This window comes from Semicossyphus pulcher, unplaced genomic scaffold (genome assembly GCF_022749685.1).
Source record: "Semicossyphus pulcher isolate SPU_LCO1_2020_fin unplaced genomic scaffold, fSemPul1.0.p SCAF_6, whole genome shotgun sequence".
Classification (NCBI taxonomy): Eukaryota; Metazoa; Chordata; class Actinopteri; order Labriformes; family Labridae; genus Semicossyphus; species Semicossyphus pulcher.
This window is the reverse complement of record NW_027211737.1, coordinates 12,160,816-12,182,525: the sequence shown is the minus strand read 5'-3', so window position 1 is coordinate 12,182,525 and position 21,710 is coordinate 12,160,816. Positions and strand designations below refer to the sequence as shown.

General features: G+C 40.5%; 1 protein-coding gene across 1 annotated transcript; it reads right to left on the bottom strand.

Moving 5' to 3' along the window:
* Positions 1-243: 243 nt before the first annotated feature.
* On the bottom strand, positions 244-21,427 carry LOC138609718 (creatine kinase U-type, mitochondrial-like). Its single transcript, XM_069682362.1, has 9 exons — positions 21,279-21,427; positions 20,652-20,850; positions 20,465-20,560; positions 2,646-2,867; positions 2,447-2,532; positions 1,585-1,708; positions 1,288-1,422; positions 1,074-1,199; positions 244-360 (listed from the first exon to the last, which is right to left on the bottom strand). The coding sequence occupies exons 1-9, from the start codon at positions 21,425-21,427 to the stop codon at positions 244-246; spliced, it is 1,254 nt and encodes a 417-aa protein (XP_069538463.1).
* Between the last annotated feature and the right edge of the window lie 283 nt (positions 21,428-21,710).

Below are 21,710 nucleotides of genomic sequence, written 5' to 3'. Positions count from 1 at the left end.
TTCGTTTTTGCATTTTTGCTTTCCACCACAGAGACTATGACGTAACTAAACTTGTAAAACACCTGCCAATACTCTGACTCAGTTCATCATGAGACTTTATTGCGTTTAGAATTCCTGTACATTTGATTTATAGAGCTTGTCAGTACAGTGCATACATGCTATAAATATCTTATAAGAGTAATAGTTTAGCAACCAGCGGTTGCAGTTTTTGCTTTAATTGAGGATTCCCAGAATGGGTGATGTTCACTTCCTGAACTGAGGGATCGGGGAGGGGATCTTGATGTCCTGCCCCCTCTCCAGCCTCTTCTCACATTCGATTAGGTAATTTATACCATCGATCACCAGCTGGACCAGCTCCACCTGAGGATAGAGGGAAACTGATGTCAAAAATCACAAGATCATTATGTACACAGTTACTGTATATTATTTGCAATAATATCTTCTTACAAAAGTGTAACTGCTTTCATTTGCACCTGTTAAATAACTGTAGTTAAACCCCAAGTACCTTTAAACTAGCCCTCTTGTCATTGCGTTCAGGTATTTGGAAAACAGTGACCTTTGCAAGCAACATCTGCCTTTTAGAACATTTTTAAGTTTAGGTTCTCTGCAGTGTTTTTTTCTTACTACACTACACCATGTCCACCCCATCCCTTCCCTCCCTTCATCACCTGCTGGCAAACGGTAACCTTGGCCAAGTTAACACTAACACTGTTGCTCCCTGATTTAGGCCTTCCAGACTCTCTCTACTTGTGTGTTATTGGCAGACTCAAACCAAAACAACAACCCTGTCCTTAACCAACTTTCACCTTTAACAGCCTTTGATTGGTGGTGCTAGTGGGAGGCCATCGCAGGCTGTGAGGATGTGCAGCATGTAATGCTCAGTTCAGGGGAGAGAAGTCTTACAACCTTAACTGGCACATCCCTCCCTGCCTGGATTACAGATTAAAGAGCAGCAGGGGGTGCGGGTATTCACAGCGTACACCTGTTGAGATATCTGCTCTTCTCTGGCTCTCTTTTCCTGCTGCTCATTTCTACTTTGACTTCACCTGCAGCCTTCCTCTTTGAGTGTTTACCTCTGACTTGCCCAGACGGTCAAGGTTGGAAATGTCGACGGTGTCTCCAGTAGCAGCCGTGTCGACGCCTCCTGTGCCTCTCTTCTGTAGCCTCAGGTTATCCAGGATCTTCTTGAAGCGAGGGTCCTTGATCAAATACATGACACACATTAAATCATTTTTCAGACATAAGAACTGTAGTGATAACATGTCCACTGTGTTTTTCTTATTTTACCCTGCTGAGGAAGGGCAGGCGAATATGCACACCAGCCCTGAGCCCGGTGCCGAGGTTAGAGGGGCAGGTGAGGATGTAGCCCAAACGCTCGTTCCACATGAACTCCCAACCTCTCTCCTGGATTAGATGCTCCACCTAAAAGTTACAAGAAAACACTGTTTTTATTTAAACTTTATGGAACACATATAAAAGACAGTTTGCAACAAACTGCAAGAACATTTTGGCGGATACTGTGTCTTGATTCTTTTATCTTTTCATCCAGCATCGTGGCACCAGAAGACACAGAGACATGCGCACCTGTTTGAGACCTCTGCAGAACCTTTCAAACACTCTCTTCATGTTCCCTCCTTTCTCCATGGATATAATCCTGGTGTGATCCTCCTCATTGATCCAGATTAAGAAGTTCTTCTCGTTGTTGTGCCTGAGGCAATAAAAAAGGGCAGAAGGGCAGAATCAAACTTGAATGCAAGGACGTTTTATTGCCAAGTTAGAACATCTAATTACATTCAGCAGGGTAAATGACTCCACTGCTAGGCAAAGCATGGGCTATGACAGCACAGGTGGGGAGGTGTGGGAGGGATTAACACTACTAGCTGCAAGTGCTTGTTTCGACATAAGCACTAATTGTATGTGAAAAAGAGCATTGAAATGTGTTATAAAATGAATGAAAACACACATGTTGACTTCAAGCTGTGAGTGAGTCTATTTTGTCAGCAAAGGGGGCACCGCTTATTTTCACATAATCTGCTTTTGCATAATGTTACAGGAAAACAGCGTCAGCTAATTCTACTGTATAATCCACTTTTCTTCAGTCATATTGGTTCAACTGAAAGTAGGTGGCGCAAAATAACCGTTTATATCTAACAAATTGCGAAATGTCTTCCAACAGCACACAACGTCAGTGCTAAATAAAGTAGCTGTGGAAAGACGACGGTCACAAGTGAGAAGCTGTCTTCTATTACGCTCTTCAAACTGTCAATCCACTGCAATATCTTGTGATTGCTGTGAAGGAAAGATTACACACTTTTCTGCAGCATATCTCTTTAAAAACGGCCCCTTCTCCTCTCAGTTCCGCTACTTACTAGGCACTCCAGTATAACTACACAGTAACCACAGCTTTTACAAGCCCTCTAAACTACAAACTCTCTCCTAGTCTTACCAAATCCCACGGGCATCAGGCCAATCTCTGGCCATCCCAGCTGACATGAGCAGAGGTGACACTGGTTTATCAAACAGGAAGTGCTCCTGATTGGCCAGTGAAGGGACAGAGGAATCGAGTGTGGACATTAGAGGGCAAGAAGGTCAACAGAGAAAGTTCAGAAATACCCTTGTTTGGGTGTGTGTGATTATGTACTTACATCAATAAGCTGCTGCTGCTCTCTATCAGACATCTCTCCCAGGCTGTAGTAGCGACCAGCCAGGTCTCCCTTCAGGCCGGACAGAGCCATCACAGCCACACGCTCCACCTCGCGACGCTCAGAGCGCGTGCACGCAGGGGGAAGACTCAGTCCACGGATGCTGCGACCGGTACGGACGCGGGAGGACAACACGTAGCGCTCATCGAACATACCTGAAGTGACCTAAAGAGGAGAGTTTGTTGGGTCAGTGTATTCACCATGTTCACACTGAAGCCATTTTGCTCTGATGTCACACTCAGAGTGGGAAGCTCAAATGCTGTTATGGAAGGATATCGCTGTATGCTGTGTTCCAGGTTGCAAATTGTATAACCAATAAAAATGACGTCGTTATTTCAGTTTTTTCTAAGCGGCAACCTCCAGTGTTGAAAAATAAAGCCAATGTGGAAGTGCAAAAAACTGCATTTCCTCGAGTGGCCACGTGAGGCTGGCTCCAGAAAACAAGAAATAACATTACAGCAGGTGGGAAAATGCCAATTTTTACAGCTGAAATAAACATGCTTACAGCCTGGTACAAAAAACGGTTTTGTTTTATAAATAGCTAATTTTATTGTTCAGGATAACTGTACGGGGGGTGAACTTTTTTATAACACACTCGTTTAATAATATTTAGCCTTAAATCATAGGGGCCAGATCACTTGATTGACAGGTGGATCCTGCTGGCTGTCTGCTAGACGTCAACACAGACACTGAGTTTAACTTCACCTGTTTGTGCAGTTGAAGACTTTTGGGGATCTTTTCATTCAAAGTTTGGACAAATAATCTGTCTCTCTGTGGGATTTATGGAACTTTATGGCCATGCAAGAAGTCTGAGCTCCAACTTTTCGGTGAGTTAAATGAGTTAAATGTTACTGTATTTAAATATTTGTAGCACTAGGTAGCAGGTATACTGTGCTCGCTTTAGCTGCTTGTTAGCCTGTGCAGTGTTTCTCAAACATTTATTTAATCGTCGGCCAGTAAATAGGAGTCAGGAGTTTAAGTGATTACAGCAGACTGAAGTGATGAGAAGATCGGTTATTTTAAGTTTCCTGTTACGTGTCGGTTCGCCGCTCTCTCACCGGGCGAGCGAGCAGCGAGTCCGCTACTTCTTTAGTCTGATAACTACACACCTGCAGTCAGTCACCGACAGAATCTCCTCCTGGCAAAGTCAAACTAGCTAATTAATTATTTATAAAGTCTATGGCTAATAACCGCTACGTACGCTGAGGAGCATAAAGCCTAGCTTCATAGCTGTAGCTGGCTGATTCATGCGGCCCGCCCATAGAGCTCAGCCATAGGCTTTAGTTCGGTCGCGCTCCGCCTCGTTGCCTGCCTCTGGATTAGCGGGCTCTGGCATTTCCTGGTCGTCTGCTGGACGTCCGCTGGCGACCCCTAGCGGCGGCGCAATTCCGGATTCTGATTGGCTGAATGGACAAGTACTCCGATTGGCTCAATGAACAAGTACCCTGATTGGCTCAATAAACAAGTACTCTGATTGGCTGAATTAACAAGTACTCTGATTGGCTCAATGAACAAGTACTCTGATTGGCTCAATTAACAAGTAACCTGATTGGCTCAATGAACAAGTGCTCTGATTGGCTGAATGAACAAGTGCTCTGATTGGCTCAAAGAACAAGTAACCTGATTGGCTGAATTAATAAGTACTCTGATTGGCTCAAAGAACAAGTAACCTGATTGGCTCAATGAACAAGTACTCTGATTGGCTTAAAGAACAAGTACCTGATTGGCTGAATGAACAAGTACCCTGATTGGCTGAATGAACAAGTGCTCTGATTGGCTCAATGAACAAGTGCTCTGATTGGCTCAATGAACAAGTGCTCTGATTGGCTCAAAGAACAAGTAACCTGATTGGCTGAATTAATAAGTACTCTGATTGGCTCAAAGAACAAGTAACCTGATTGGCTCAATGAACAAGTACTCTGATTGGCTTAAAGAACAAGTAACCTGATTGGCTCAATGAATAAGTACTCTGATTGGCTGAATGAACAAGTATTCTGATTGGCTCAATGAACAAGCACTCTGATTGGCTCAATAAACAAGTACTCTGATTGGCTGAATTAACAAGTACTCTGATTGGCTCAAAGAACAAGTAACCTGATTGGCTCAATAAACAAGTACTCTGATTGGCTCAATGAACAAGTGCTCTGATTGGCTGAATTAAGAAGTACTCTGATTGGCTCAAAGAACAAGCACTCTGATTGGCTGAAGGAACAAGTGCTCTGATTGGCTCAATGAACAAGTACTCTGATTGGCTGAATTAACAAGTACTCTGATTGGCTGAATTAACAAGTGCTCTGATTGGCTCAATGAACAAGTACTCTGATTGGCTGAATTAACAAGTTCTCTGATTGGCTCATAGAACAAGTAATCTGATTGGCTCAAAGAACAAGTAACCTGATTGGCTGAATGAACAAGTTCTCTGATTGGCTCAAAGAAAAAGTAACCTGATTGGCTCAATAAACAAGTACTCTGATTGGCTCAATGAACAAGTACTCTGATTGGCTCAATAAACATGTACCCTGATTGGCTGAATGAACAAGTACTCTGATTGGCTTAAAGAACAAGTAACCTGATTGGCTCAAAGAACAAGTAACCTGATTGGCTGAATGAACAAGTGCTCTGATTGGCTCAATTAACAAGTACTCTGATTGGCTCAATAAACAAGTACCCTGATTGGCTGAATGAACAAGTGCTCTGATTGGCTCAATGAAAAAGTACTCTGATTGGCTGAATGAACAAGTGCTCTGATTGGCTCAATGAACAAGTACTCTGATTGGCTGAATTAATAAGTACTCTGATTGGCTCAAAGAACAAGTACTCTGATTGGCTCAATGAACAAGTACTCTGATTGGCTGAATGAACAAGTATTCTGATTGGCTCAAAGAACAAGTACTCTGATTGGCTGAATTAACAAGTACTCTGATTGGCTGATTGGCTCAAAGAACAAGTAACCTGATTGGCTGAATTAATAAGTACTCTGATTGGCTCAAAGAACAAGTAACCTGATTGGCTCAAAGAACAAGTAACCTGATTGGCTGAATGAACAAGTGCTCTGATTGGCTCAATGAACAAGTACTCTGATTGGCTCAATGAACAAGTGCTCTGATTGGCTCAATGAACAAGTTACCTGATTGGCTGAATTAATAAGTACTCTGATTGGCTCAATGAACAAGTAACCTGATTGGCTCAATGAACAAGTACTCTGATTGGCTGAATGAACAAGTATTCTGATTGGCTCAATGAACAAGTCCTCTGATTGGCTGAATTAACAAGTACTCTGATTGGCTGATTGGCTCAAAGAACAAGTAACCTGATTGGCTGAATTAATAAGTACTCTGATTGGCTCAAAGAACCAGTAACCTGATTGGCTCAATAAACAAGTTCTCTGATTGGCTGAATGAACAAGTAACCTGATTGGCTGACTGAACAAGTACTCTGATTGGCTGAATGAACAAGTACTCTGATTGGCTCAAAGAACAAGTAACCTGATTGGCTGAATTAATAAGTACTCTGATTGGCTCAAAGAACAAGTAACCTGATTGGCTCAATGAACAAGTACTCTGATTGGCTGAATGAACAAGTACTCTGATTGGCTCAAAGAACAAGTACTCTGATTGGCTCAAAGAACAAGTAAACTGATTGGCTCAATAAACAAGCACTCTGATTGGCTCAATGAACAAGTAACCTGATTGGCTGAATTAATAAGTACTCTGATTGGCTCAAAGAACAAGTAACCTGATTGGCTCAAAGAACAAGTAACCTGATTGGCTCAATGAACAAGTACTCTGATTGGCTGAATTAACAAGTACTCTGATTGGCTCAAAGAACAAGTACTCTGATTGGCTCAAAGAACAAGTAAACTGATTGGCTCAATAAACAAGCACTCTGATTGGCTCAATGAACAAGTAACCTGATTGGCTGAATTAATAAGTACTCTGATTGGCTCAAAGAACAAGTAACCTGATTGGCTCAAAGAACAAGTAACCTGATTGGCTGAATGAACAAGTGCTCTGATTGGCTCAATTAACAAGTTCTCTGATTGGCTCAATGAACAAGTACCCTGATTGGCTCAATAAACAAGTACCCTGATTGGCTGAATGAACAAGTGCTCTGATTGGCTCAATGAACAAATACTCTGATTGGCTCAATGAACAAGTGCTCTGATTGGCTCAATGAACAAGTTACCTGATTGGCTGAATTAATAAGTACTCTGATTGGCTCAAAGAACAAGTAACCTGATTGGCTCAATGAACAAGTACTCTGATTGGCTGAATTAACAAGTGATCTGATTGGCTCAATTTAGAAGTACTCTGATTGGCTGAATGAACAATTGCTCTGATTGGCTCAAAGAACAAGTAGTCTGATTGGCTCAAAGAACAAGTAACCTGATTTGCTCAATTAACAAGTACTCTGATTGGCTGAATGAACAAGTACTCTGATTGGCTCAATGAACAAGTACTCTGATTGGCTCAATTAACAAGTAACCTGATTGGCTCAATGAACAAGTGCTCTGATTGGCTGAATGAACAAGTGCTCTGATTGGCTCAAAGAACAAGTAACCTGATTGGCTGAATTAATAAGTACTCTGATTGGCTCAAAGAACAAGTAACCTGATTGGCTCAATGAACAAGTACTCTGATTGGCTTAAAGAACAAGTACCTGATTGGCTGAATGAACAAGTACCCTGATTGGCTGAATGAACAAGTGCTCTGATTGGCTCAATGAACAAGTGCTCTGATTGGCTCAAAGAACAAGTAACCTGATTGGCTGAATTAATAAGTACTCTGATTGGCTCAAAGAACAAGTAACCTGATTGGCTCAATGAACAAGTACTCTGATTGGCTTAAAGAACAAGTAACCTGATTGGCTCAATGAATAAGTACTCTGATTGGCTGAATGAACAAGTATTCTGATTGGCTCAATGAACAAGCACTCTGATTGGCTCAATAAACAAGTACTCTGATTGGCTGAATTAACAAGTACTCTGATTGGCTCAAAGAACAAGTAACCTGATTGGCTCAATAAACAAGTACTCTGATTGGCTCAATGAACAAGTGCTCTGATTGGCTGAATTAAGAAGTACTCTGATTGGCTCAAAGAACAAGCACTCTGATTGGCTGAAGGAACAAGTGCTCTGATTGGCTCAATGAACAAGTACTCTGATTGGCTGAATTAACAAGTACTCTGATTGGCTGAATTAACAAGTGCTCTGATTGGCTCAATGAACAAGTACTCTGATTGGCTGAATTAACAAGTTCTCTGATTGGCTCATAGAACAAGTAATCTGATTGGCTCAAAGAACAAGTAACCTGATTGGCTGAATGAACAAGTTCTCTGATTGGCTCAAAGAAAAAGTAACCTGATTGGCTCAATAAACAAGTACTCTGATTGGCTCAATGAACAAGTACTCTGATTGGCTCAATAAACATGTACCCTGATTGGCTGAATGAACAAGTACTCTGATTGGCTTAAAGAACAAGTAACCTGATTGGCTCAAAGAACAAGTAACCTGATTGGCTGAATGAACAAGTGCTCTGATTGGCTCAATTAACAAGTACTCTGATTGGCTCAATAAACAAGTACCCTGATTGGCTGAATGAACAAGTGCTCTGATTGGCTCAATGAAAAAGTACTCTGATTGGCTGAATGAACAAGTGCTCTGATTGGCTCAATGAACAAGTACTCTGATTGGCTGAATTAATAAGTACTCTGATTGGCTCAAAGAACAAGTACTCTGATTGGCTCAATGAACAAGTACTCTGATTGGCTGAATGAACAAGTATTCTGATTGGCTCAAAGAACAAGTACTCTGATTGGCTGAATTAACAAGTACTCTGATTGGCTGATTGGCTCAAAGAACAAGTAACCTGATTGGCTGAATTAATAAGTACTCTGATTGGCTCAAAGAACAAGTAACCTGATTGGCTCAAAGAACAAGTAACCTGATTGGCTGAATGAACAAGTGCTCTGATTGGCTCAATGAACAAGTACTCTGATTGGCTCAATGAACAAGTGCTCTGATTGGCTCAATGAACAAGTTACCTGATTGGCTGAATTAATAAGTACTCTGATTGGCTCAATGAACAAGTAGTCTGATTGGCTCAATGAACAAGTACTCTGATTGGCTGAATGAACAAGTATTCTGATTGGCTCAATGAACAAGTCCTCTGATTGGCTGAATTAACAAGTACTCTGATTGGCTGATTGGCTCAAAGAACAAGTAACCTGATTGGCTGAATTAATAAGTACTCTGATTGGCTCAAAGAACCAGTAACCTGATTGGCTCAATAAACAAGTTCTCTGATTGGCTGAATGAACAAGTAACCTGATTGGCTGACTGAACAAGTACTCTGATTGGCTGAATGAACAAGTACTCTGATTGGCTCAAAGAACAAGTAACCTGATTGGCTGAATTAATAAGTACTCTGATTGGCTCAAAGAACAAGTAACCTGATTGGCTCAATGAACAAGTACTCTGATTGGCTGAATGAACAAGTACTCTGATTGGCTCAAAGAACAAGTACTCTGATTGGCTCAAAGAACAAGTAAACTGATTGGCTCAATAAACAAGCACTCTGATTGGCTCAATGAACAAGTAACCTGATTGGCTGAATTAATAAGTACTCTGATTGGCTCAAAGAACAAGTAACCTGATTGGCTCAAAGAACAAGTAACCTGATTGGCTCAATGAACAAGTACTCTGATTGGCTGAATTAACAAGTACTCTGATTGGCTCAAAGAACAAGTACTCTGATTGGCTCAAAGAACAAGTAAACTGATTGGCTCAATAAACAAGCACTCTGATTGGCTCAATGAACAAGTAACCTGATTGGCTGAATTAATAAGTACTCTGATTGGCTCAAAGAACAAGTAACCTGATTGGCTCAAAGAACAAGTAACCTGATTGGCTGAATGAACAAGTGCTCTGATTGGCTCAATTAACAAGTTCTCTGATTGGCTCAATGAACAAGTACCCTGATTGGCTCAATAAACAAGTACCCTGATTGGCTGAATGAACAAGTGCTCTGATTGGCTCAATGAACAAATACTCTGATTGGCTCAATGAACAAGTGCTCTGATTGGCTCAATGAACAAGTTACCTGATTGGCTGAATTAATAAGTACTCTGATTGGCTCAAAGAACAAGTAACCTGATTGGCTCAATGAACAAGTACTCTGATTGGCTGAATTAACAAGTGATCTGATTGGCTCAATTTAGAAGTACTCTGATTGGCTGAATGAACAATTGCTCTGATTGGCTCAAAGAACAAGTAGTCTGATTGGCTCAAAGAACAAGTAACCTGATTGGCTCAATTAACAAGTACTCTGATTGGCTGAATGAACAAGTGCTCTGATTGGCTCAATGAACAAGTAACCTGATTGGCTCAAAGAACAAGTACTCTGATTGGCTCAATGAACAAGTACTCTGATTGGCTCAAAGAACAAGTGCTCTGATTGGCTCAAAGAACAAGTAACCTGATTGGCTCAAAGAACAAGTCCTCTGATTGGCTGAATTAACAAGTGCTCTGATTGGCTGAATGAACAAGTATTCTGATTGGCTCAATGAACAAGTACTCTGATTGGCTGAATTAACAAGTACTCTGATTGGCTGATTGGCTCAAAGAACAAGTAACCTGATTGGCTGAATTAATAAGTACTCTGATTGGCTCAAAGAACAAGAAACCTGATTGGCTCAAAGAACAAGTAACCTGATTGGCTCAATGAACAAGTACTCTGATTGGCTGAATTAACAAGTGCTCTGATTGGCTGAATTAACAAGTGCTCTGATTGGCTCAAAGAACAAGTGCTCTGATTGGCTCAATAAACAAGTACTCTGATTGGCTGAATTAACAAGTACTCTGATTGGCTCAAAGAACAAGTAACCTGATTGGCTCAATGAACAAGTGCTCTGATTGGCTGAATTAACAAGTGCTCTGATTGGCTGTATTAACAAGTTCTCTGATTGGCTGAATTAACAAGTGCTCTGATTGGCTCAAAGAAGAAGTACTCTGATTGGCTCAGTGAACAATTACTTTGATTGGCTGAATGAACAAGTGCTCTGATTGGCTCAAAGAACAAGTGCTCTGATTGGCTCAATGAACAAGTACTCTGATTGGGTCAATGAACAAGTGCTCTGATTGGCTCAATTAACAAGTACTCTGATTGGCTCAATGAACAAGTACTCTGATAGGCTGAATGAACAAGTGTTCTGATTGGCTCAATAAACAAGTTCTCTGATTGGCTGAATGAACAAGTGCTCTGATTGGCTGAATGAACAAGTGCTCTGATTGGCTCAATTAACAAGTACTCTGATTGGCTCAAAGAACAAGGGCTCTGATTGGCTGAATGAACAAGTACTCTGATTGGTTCAATGAACAAGTACTCTGATTGGCTGAATTAACAAGTGCTCTGATTGGCTCAATTTACAAGTACTCTGATTGGCTGAATGAACAAGTGCTCTGATTGGCTGAATTAAGAAGTACTCTGATTGGCTCAAAGAACAAGCACTCTGATTGGCTGAAGGAACAAGTGCTCTGATTGGCTCAATGAACAAGTACTCTGATTGGCTGAATTAACAAGTACTCTGATTGGCTGAATTAACAAGTGCTCTGATTGGCTCAATGAACAAGTACTCTGATTGGCTGAATTAACAAGTTCTCTGATTGGCTCATAGAACAAGTAATCTGATTGGCTCAAAGAACAAGTAACCTGATTGGCTGAATGAACAAGTTCTCTGATTGGCTCAAAGAAAAAGTAACCTGATTGGCTCAATAAACAAGTACTCTGATTGGCTCAATGAACAAGTACTCTGATTGGCTCAATAAACATGTACCCTGATTGGCTGAATGAACAAGTACTCTGATTGGCTTAAAGAACAAGTAACCTGATTGGCTCAAAGAACAAGTAACCTGATTGGCTGAATGAACAAGTGCTCTGATTGGCTCAATTAACAAGTACTCTGATTGGCTCAATAAACAAGTACCCTGATTGGCTGAATGAACAAGTGCTCTGATTGGCTCAATGAAAAAGTACTCTGATTGGCTGAATGAACAAGTGCTCTGATTGGCTCAATGAACAAGTACTCTGATTGGCTGAATTAATAAGTACTCTGATTGGCTCAAAGAACAAGTACTCTGATTGGCTCAATGAACAAGTACTCTGATTGGCTGAATGAACAAGTATTCTGATTGGCTCAAAGAACAAGTACTCTGATTGGCTGAATTAACAAGTACTCTGATTGGCTGATTGGCTCAAAGAACAAGTAACCTGATTGGCTGAATTAATAAGTACTCTGATTGGCTCAAAGAACAAGTAACCTGATTGGCTCAAAGAACAAGTAACCTGATTGGCTGAATGAACAAGTGCTCTGATTGGCTCAATGAACAAGTACTCTGATTGGCTCAATGAACAAGTGCTCTGATTGGCTCAATGAACAAGTTACCTGATTGGCTGAATTAATAAGTACTCTGATTGGCTCAATGAACAAGTAACCTGATTGGCTCAATGAACAAGTACTCTGATTGGCTGAATGAACAAGTATTCTGATTGGCTCAATGAACAAGTCCTCTGATTGGCTGAATTAACAAGTACTCTGATTGGCTGATTGGCTCAAAGAACAAGTAACCTGATTGGCTGAATTAATAAGTACTCTGATTGGCTCAAAGAACCAGTAACCTGATTGGCTCAATAAACAAGTTCTCTGATTGGCTGAATGAACAAGTAACCTGATTGGCTGACTGAACAAGTACTCTGATTGGCTGAATGAACAAGTACTCTGATTGGCTCAAAGAACAAGTAACCTGATTGGCTGAATTAATAAGTACTCTGATTGGCTCAAAGAACAAGTAACCTGATTGGCTCAATGAACAAGTACTCTGATTGGCTGAATTAACAAGTACTCTGATTGGCTCAAAGAACAAGTACTCTGATTGGCTCAAAGAACAAGTAAACTGATTGGCTCAATAAACAAGCACTCTGATTGGCTCAATGAACAAGTAACCTGATTGGCTGAATTAATAAGTACTCTGATTGGCTCAAAGAACAAGTAACCTGATTGGCTCAAAGAACAAGTAACCTGATTGGCTCAATGAACAAGTACTCTGATTGGCTGAATTAACAAGTACTCTGATTGGCTCAAAGAACAAGTACTCTGATTGGCTCAAAGAACAAGTAAACTGATTGGTTCAATAAACAAGCACTCTGATTGGCTCAATGAACAAGTAACCTGATTGGCTGAATTAATAAGTACTCTGATTGGCTCAAAGAACAAGTAACCTGATTGGCTCAAAGAACAAGTAACCTGATTGGCTGAATGAACAAGTGCTCTGATTGGCTCAATTAACAAGTTCTCTGATTGGCTCAATGAACAAGTACCCTGATTGGCTCAATAAACAAGTACCCTGATTGGCTGAATGAACAAGTGCTCTGATTGGCTCAATGAACAAATACTCTGATTGGCTCAATGAACAAGTGCTCTGATTGGCTCAATGAACAAGTTACCTGATTGGCTGAATTAATAAGTACTCTGATTGGCTCAAAGAACAAGTAACCTGATTGGCTCAATGAACAAGTACTCTGATTGGCTGAATTAATAAGTACTCTGATTGGCTCAAAGAACAAGTACTCTGATTGGCTCAATGAACAAGTACTCTGATTGGCTGAATGAACAAGTATTCTGATTGGCTCAAAGAACAAGTACTCTGATTGGCTGAATTAACAAGTACTCTGATTGGCTGATTGGCTCAAAGAACAAGTAACCTGATTGGCTGAATTAATAAGTACTCTGATTGGCTCAAAGAACAAGTAACCTGATTGGCTCAAAGAACAAGTAACCTGATTGGCTGAATGAACAAGTGCTCTGATTGGCTCAATGAACAAGTACTCTGATTGGCTCAATGAACAAGTGCTCTGATTGGCTCAATGAACAAGTTACCTGATTGGCTGAATTAATAAGTACTCTGATTGGCTCAATGAACAAGTAACCTGATTGGCTCAATGAACAAGTACTCTGATTGGCTGAATGAACAAGTATTCTGATTGGCTCAATGAACAAGTCCTCTGATTGGCTGAATTAACAAGTACTCTGATTGGCTGATTGGCTCAAAGAACAAGTAACCTGATTGGCTGAATTAATAAGTACTCTGATTGGCTCAAAGAACCAGTAACCTGATTGGCTCAATAAACAAGTTCTCTGATTGGCTGAATGAACAAGTAACCTGATTGGCTGACTGAACAAGTACTCTGATTGGCTGAATGAACAAGTACTCTGATTGGCTCAAAGAACAAGTAACCTGATTGGCTGAATTAATAAGTACTCTGATTGGCTCAAAGAACAAGTAACCTGATTGGCTCAATGAACAAGTACTCTGATTGGCTGAATTAACAAGTACTCTGATTGGCTCAAAGAACAAGTACTCTGATTGGCTCAAAGAACAAGTAAACTGATTGGCTCAATAAACAAGCACTCTGATTGGCTCAATGAACAAGTAACCTGATTGGCTGAATTAATAAGTACTCTGATTGGCTCAAAGAACAAGTAACCTGATTGGCTCAAAGAACAAGTAACCTGATTGGCTCAATGAACAAGTACTCTGATTGGCTGAATTAACAAGTACTCTGATTGGCTCAAAGAACAAGTACTCTGATTGGCTCAAAGAACAAGTAAACTGATTGGTTCAATAAACAAGCACTCTGATTGGCTCAATGAACAAGTAACCTGATTGGCTGAATTAATAAGTACTCTGATTGGCTCAAAGAACAAGTAACCTGATTGGCTCAAAGAACAAGTAACCTGATTGGCTGAATGAACAAGTGCTCTGATTGGCTCAATTAACAAGTTCTCTGATTGGCTCAATGAACAAGTACCCTGATTGGCTCAATAAACAAGTACCCTGATTGGCTGAATGAACAAGTGCTCTGATTGGCTCAATGAACAAATACTCTGATTGGCTCAATGAACAAGTGCTCTGATTGGCTCAATGAACAAGTTACCTGATTGGCTGAATTAATAAGTACTCTGATTGGCTCAAAGAACAAGTAACCTGATTGGCTCAATGAACAAGTACTCTGATTGGCTGAATTAACAAGTGATCTGATTGGCTCAATTTAGAAGTACTCTGATTGGCTGAATGAACAATTGCTCTGATTGGCTCAAAGAACAAGTAGTCTGATTGGCTCAAAGAACAAGTAACCTGATTTGCTCAATTAACAAGTACTCTGATTGGCTGAATGAACAAGTGCTCTGATTGGCTCAATGAACAAGTAACCTGATTGGCTCAAAGAACAAGTACTCTGATTGGCTCAATGAACAAGTACTCTGATTGGCTCAAAGAACAAGTGCTCTGATTGGCTCAAAGAACAAGTAACCTGATTGGCTCAAAGAACAAGTCCTCTGATTGGCTGAATTAACAAGTGCTCTGATTGGCTGAATGAACAAGTATTCTGATTGGCTCAATGAACAAGTACTCTGATTGGCTGAATTAACAAGTACTCTGATTGGCTGATTGGCTCAAAGAACAAGTAACCTGATTGGCTGAATTAATAAGTACTCTGATTGGCTCAAAGAACAAGAAACCTGATTGGCTCAAAGAACAAGTAACCTGATTGGCTCAATGAACAAGTACTCTGATTGGCTGAATTAACAAGTGCTCTGATTGGCTGAATTAACAAGTGCTCTGATTGGCTCAAAGAACAAGTGCTCTGATTGGCTCAATAAACAAGTACTCTGATTGGCTGAATTAACAAGTACTCTGATTGGCTCAAAGAACAAGTAACCTGATTGGCTCAATGAACAAGTGCTCTGATTGGCTGAATTAACAAGTGCTCTGATTGGCTGTATTAACAAGTTCTCTGATTGGCTGAATTAACAAGTGCTCTGATTGGCTCAAAGAAGAAGTACTCTGATTGGCTCAGTGAACAATTACTTTGATTGGCTGAATGAACAAGTGCTCTGATTGGCTCAAAGAACAAGTGCTCTGATTGGCTCAATGAACAAGTACTCTGATTGGGTCAATGAACAAGTGCTCTGATTGGCTCAATTAACAAGTACTCTGATTGGCTCAATGAACAAGTACTCTGATAGGCTGAATGAACAAGTGTTCTGATTGGCTCAATAAACAAGTTCTCTGATTGGCTGAATGAACAAGTGCTCTGATTGGCTGAATGAACAAGTGCTCTGATTGGCTCAATTAACAAGTACTCTGATTGGCTCAAAGAACAAGGGCTCTGATTGGCTGAATGAACAAGTACTCTGATTGGTTCAATGAACAAGTACTCTGATTGGCTGAATTAACAAGTGCTCTGATTGGCTCAATTTACAAGTACTCTGATTGGCTGAATGAACAATTGCTCTGATTGGCTCAAAGAACAAGTAGTCTGATTGGCTCAAAGAACAAGTAACCTGATTTGCTCAATTAACAAGTCCTCTGATTGGCTGAATGAACAAGTGCTCTGATTGGCTCAAAGAACAAGTAACCTGATTGGCTCAAAGAACAAGTACTCTGATTGGCTCAATGAACAAGTACTCTGATTGGCTGAATGAACAAGTGCTCTGATTGGCTCAAAGAACAAGTAACCTGATTGGCTCAAAGAACAAGTCCTCTGATTGGCTCAATGAACAAGTACTCTGATTGGCTGAATGAACAAGTATTCTGATTGGCTCAATGAACAAGTACTCTGATTGGCTGAATTAACAAGTACTCTGATTGGCTGATTGGCTCAAAGAACAAGTAACCTGATTGGCTGAATTAATAAGTACTCTGATTGGCTCAAAGAACAAGTAACCTGATTGGCTCAATGAACAAGTGCTCTGATTGGCTGAATTAACAAGTGCTCTGATTGGCTGTATTAACAAGTTCTCTGATTGGCTGAATTAACAAGTGCTCTGATTGGCTCAAAGAAGAAGTACTCTGATTGGCTCAGTGAACAATTACTTTGATTGGCTGAATGAACAAGTGCTCTGATTGGCTCAAAGAACAAGTGCTCTGATTGGCTGAATGATAAAGTACTCTGATTGGGTCAATGAACAAGTGCTCTGATTGGCTCAATTAACAAGTACTCTGATTGGCTGAATGAACAAGTACTCTGATTGGCTGAATTAACAAGTGCTCTGATTGGCTCAATTTACAAGTACTCTGATTGGCTGAATGAACAATTGCTCTGATTGGCTCAAAGAACAATTACTTTGATTGGCTGAATGAACAAGTGCTCTGATTGGCTCAAAGAACAAGTGCTCTGATTGGCTGAATGATAAAGTACTCTGATTGGGTCAATGAACAAGTGCTCTGATTGGCTCAATTAACAAGTACTCTGATTGGCTGAATGAACAAGTACTCTGATTGGCTGAATTAACAAGTGCTCTGATTGGCTCAATTTACAAGTACTCTGATTGGCTGAATGAACAATTGCTCTGATTGGCTCAAAGAACAAGTAGTCTGATTGGCTCAAAGAACAAGTAACCTGATTGGCTCAATTAACAAGTACTCTGATTGGCTGAATGAACAAGTGCTCTGATTGGCTCAAAGAACAAGTAACCTGATTTGCTCAATTAACAAGTACTCTGATTGGCTGAATGAACAAGTGCTCTGATTGGCTCAAAGAACAAGTAACCTGATTGGCTCAAAGAACAAGTCCTCTGATTGGCTCAATGAACAAGTACTCTGATTGGCTGAATGAACAAGTATTCTGATTGGCTCAATGAACAAGTACTCTGATTGGCTGAATTAACAAGTACTCTGATTGGCTGTTTGGCTCAAAGAACAAGTAACCTGATTGGCTGAATTAATAAGTACTCTGATTGGCTCAAAGAACAAGTAACCTGATTGGCTCAAAGAACAAGTAACCTGATTGGCTCAATGAACAAGTACTCTGATTGGCTCAATGAACAAGTACTCTGATTGGCTGAATTAACAAGTGCTCTGATTGGCTGAATTAACAAGTGCTCTGATTGGCTCAAAGAACAAGTGCTCTGATTGGCTCAATAAACAAGTACTCTGATTGGCTGAATTAACAAGTACTCTGATTGGCTCAAAGAACAAGTAACCTGATTGGCTCAATGAACAAGTGCTCTGATTGGCTGAATTAACAAGTTCTCTGATTGGCTGAATTAAAAAGTGCTCTGATTGGCTCAAAGAAGAAGTACTCTGATTGGCTCAGTGAACAATTACTTTGATTGGCTGAATGAACAAGTGCTCTGATTGGCTCAAAGAACAAGTGCTCTGATTGGCTGAATGAACAAGTACTCTGATTGGGTCAATGAACAAGTGCTCTGATTGGCTCAATTAACAAGTACTCTGATTGGCTCAATGAACAAGTACTCTGATAGGCTGAATTAACAAGTGCTCTGATTGGCTCAATTTACAAGTACTCTGATTGGCTGAATGAACAAGTGCTCTGATTGGCTCAAAGAACAAGTGCTCTGATTGGCTGAATGAACAAGTACTCTGATTGGGTCAATGAACAAGTGCTCTGATTGGCTCAATTAACAAGTACTCTGATTGGCTCAATGAACAAGTACTCTGATAGGCTGAATTAACAAGTGCTCTGATTGGCTCAATTTACAAGTACTCTGATTGGCTGAATGAACAATTGCTCTGATTGGCTCAAATCACAAGTAGTCTGATTGGCTCAAAGAACAAGTAACCTGATTGGCTGAATGAACAAGTTCTCTGATTGGCTCAAAGAAAAAGTAACCTGATTGGCTCAATAAACAAGTACTCTGATTGGCTCAATGAACAAGTAACCTGATTGGCTGAATGAACAAGTTCTCTGATTGGCTCAAAGAAAAAGTAACCTGATTGGCTCAATAAACAAGTACTCTGATTGGCTCAATGAACAAGTACTCTGATTGGCTCAATAAACATGTACCCTGATTGGCTGAATGAACAAGTACTCTGATTGGCTTAAAGAACAAGTAACCTGATTGGCTAAAAGAACAAGTAACCTGATTGGCTGAATGAACAAGTACTCTGATTGGCTCAATTAAAAAGTACTCTGATTGGCTCAATAAACAAGTACTCTGATTGGCTGATTGGCTCAAAGAACAAGTAACCTGATTGGCTGAATTAATAAGTACTCTGATTGGCTCAAAGAACAAGTAACCTGATTGGCTCAATGAACAAGTACTCTGATTGGCTGAATTAACAAGTACTCTGATTGGCTCAAAGAACAAGTACTCTGATTGGCTCAAAGAACAAGTAAACTGATTGGCTCAATAAACAAGCACTCTGATTGGCTCAATGAACAAGTAACCTGATTGGCTGAATTAATAAGTACTCTGATTGGCTCAAAGAACAAGTAACCTGATTGGCTCAAAGAACAAGTAACCTGATTGGCTGAATGAACAAGTGCTCTGATTGGCTCAATTAACAAGTTCTCTGATTGGCTCAATGAACAAGTACCCTGATTGGCTCAATAAACAAGTACCCTGATTGGCTGAATGAACAAGTGCTCTGATTGGCTGAATGAACAAGTACTCTGATTGGCTCAATGAACAAGTGCTCTGATTGGCTCAATGAACAAGTTACCTGATTGGCTGAATTAATAAGTACTCTGATTGGCTCAAAGAACAAGTAACCTGATTGGCTCAATGAACAAGTACTCTGATTGGCTGAATGAACAAGTATTCTGATTGGCTCAATGAACAAGTCCTCTGATTGGCTGAATGAACAAGTACTCTGATTGGCTCAAAGAACAAGTAACCTGATTGGCTGAATTAATAAGTACTCTGATTGGCTCAAAGAACCAGTAACCTGATTGGCTCAATAAACAAGTACTCTGATTGGCTGAATTAACAAGTACTCTGATTGGCTCAAAGAACAAGTACTCTGATTGGCTCAAAGAACAAGTAAACTGATTGGCTCAAAGAACAAGTAACCTGATTTGCTCAATTAACAAGTACTCTGATTGGCTGAATGAACAAGTGCTCTGATTGGCTCAAAGAACAAGTAACCTGATTGGCTCAAAGAACAAGTAACCTGATTGGCTGAATGAACAAGTGCTCTGATTGGCTCAATGAACAAGTTCTCTGATTGGCTCAATGAACAAGTACCCTGATTGGCTCAATAAACAAGTACCCTGATTGGCTGAATGAACAAGTGCCCTGATTGGCTCAATGAACAAGTACTCTGATTGGCAAAATGAACAATTACTCTGATTGGCTCAATGAACAAGTACCCTGATTGGCTCAATGAACAATTACTCTGATTGGCTCAAAGATCAAGTTACCTGATTGGCTCAATGAACAAGTACTCTGATTGGCTGAATTAACAAGTATCCTGATTGGCTCAATGAACAAGTACTCTGATTGTGTCAATGAACAAGTGCTCTGATTGGCTCAATGAACAAGTACTCTGATTGGCTCATTGAACATACAGCTTCCTCCTAGCTAACATTACAATTTGATAGTGTGCAATGATATGAAAGGAAAGGCGTTAATTCCTAGCTTACTTTGCGGTTAGTAATAAAATTGCCTGAATGCTAATATTAGCTGTGGTTAGCTGTTGTCTAAAGTTAGCTAAAGGGTTATCAAATATGTCCTGATGTCAGTCCAGATTTTTACTATCCATTGCCTTTTTATTTGCTTATCAATTGGGTAGCAATTACAAGTAGTTATTTTTTTTCAAATTAGCTCTAATTTCACATAGTTGCAACCTGGAACAGCAGTTTCACAGTAATAACAGCATTTAGCTTCCCATCTTGAGTGTGACGTAAGAGGAAATTAGGAGTAGATACAGGAACTTCTGGATGGAGACATGTGAGCTCTACCTTGGAAGCATCCAGGTCAGTAGGGTGCTTCATGGTGCGAGGGTCATAGCCATTGTGTCTATCCTTGATCACAGGGTCAAAGATCTCCGCAAACACCTGATGGGAAAAATCCAACACTCCTGATTTTCCTGATTTAAGATCTGAAGAAACAACAACTCACTGTTACTTTGAATACAATGGCTCCCACCTCGTAGCTCTCCTCATCTCCAGCTACCATGCCCACAGTCTTGATGAAGGGGTGTCCAGGGTTGTCCACCCCGGTCTGGATGCATTGGTCCAGGGTCCAGTCGTTGGGGGTGGCCTTGTCCCTCAGGCGAGCATAAATTGTTGGGGTCAGGGCTGATGCCATGCAGTTGTTGTGCTTCCTCACGTCAGGGAAGTCAGCACTGTAATAGTTATCAAGAACAAACTTAATGCTCAGACAAGTTTTGCTACTAGCACAGCTGTTGTCATACATAGTCTAGTCTGACAAAACAGGTTTAAAGGAAAACTTCGCTGCCATTTTCCTCTGTCAAGCTAATGGTGGAAAGCTCAGTTGCTGTTATAATATTCTAGTGCTTAATTTCAGGTTTGTAATCGTATCAAAAATAGGGAATTTGGCAAATTGCTATCATTTCACTGCTTCTTGATTGATCTGTAAGTTAAAAGACAATAAATAGTGCAAATCTGGTGGTACATCAGGGCTGATTCCAAGGTAAAACAACATATTTTAATGACTGGCAGCATAAGCGTTCAATGGATTCCTGGGTAATATTACTGTATGCGAGCTAACTTATCTGTTTGCTGAAGGAATTGCACACATACACACACATACCTGGGTGGATAGAGCTTCTTCCTATCAGCAGCTGCAGCAGCAGTGTTGTCACTGAGGAGGAATCCAGATGTCAGAGTGCCGGCTCCAATGCTGGCCAAAACCACCGCAGTGTTACGGCCAGAAATCATACGGGTGAAAGAGTTAGCCATGGTAAGGTGGTCTGAGTTATCCCCTGGGGAAAGGTCAGAGGGCAAGGTTGATTTTCTATCAGCTTCAACTGTCTTATTTATTGACCAAGAAAAGTAAAATGACCATTTCAAATCAGGCTCGACTTACAGTTTTGTTAAACAGTTATTAATGTTATGTGTTTATGTTTATTTGTACTATTTTTCTAGCACCCTGAGCTTCTGATCCAAGCACCCTGAGCCTTACCACAGTGTTCTGCCTGAGCGTACAGATCGTTGAATCCAGAGGTTAAACCAGACTGCACAA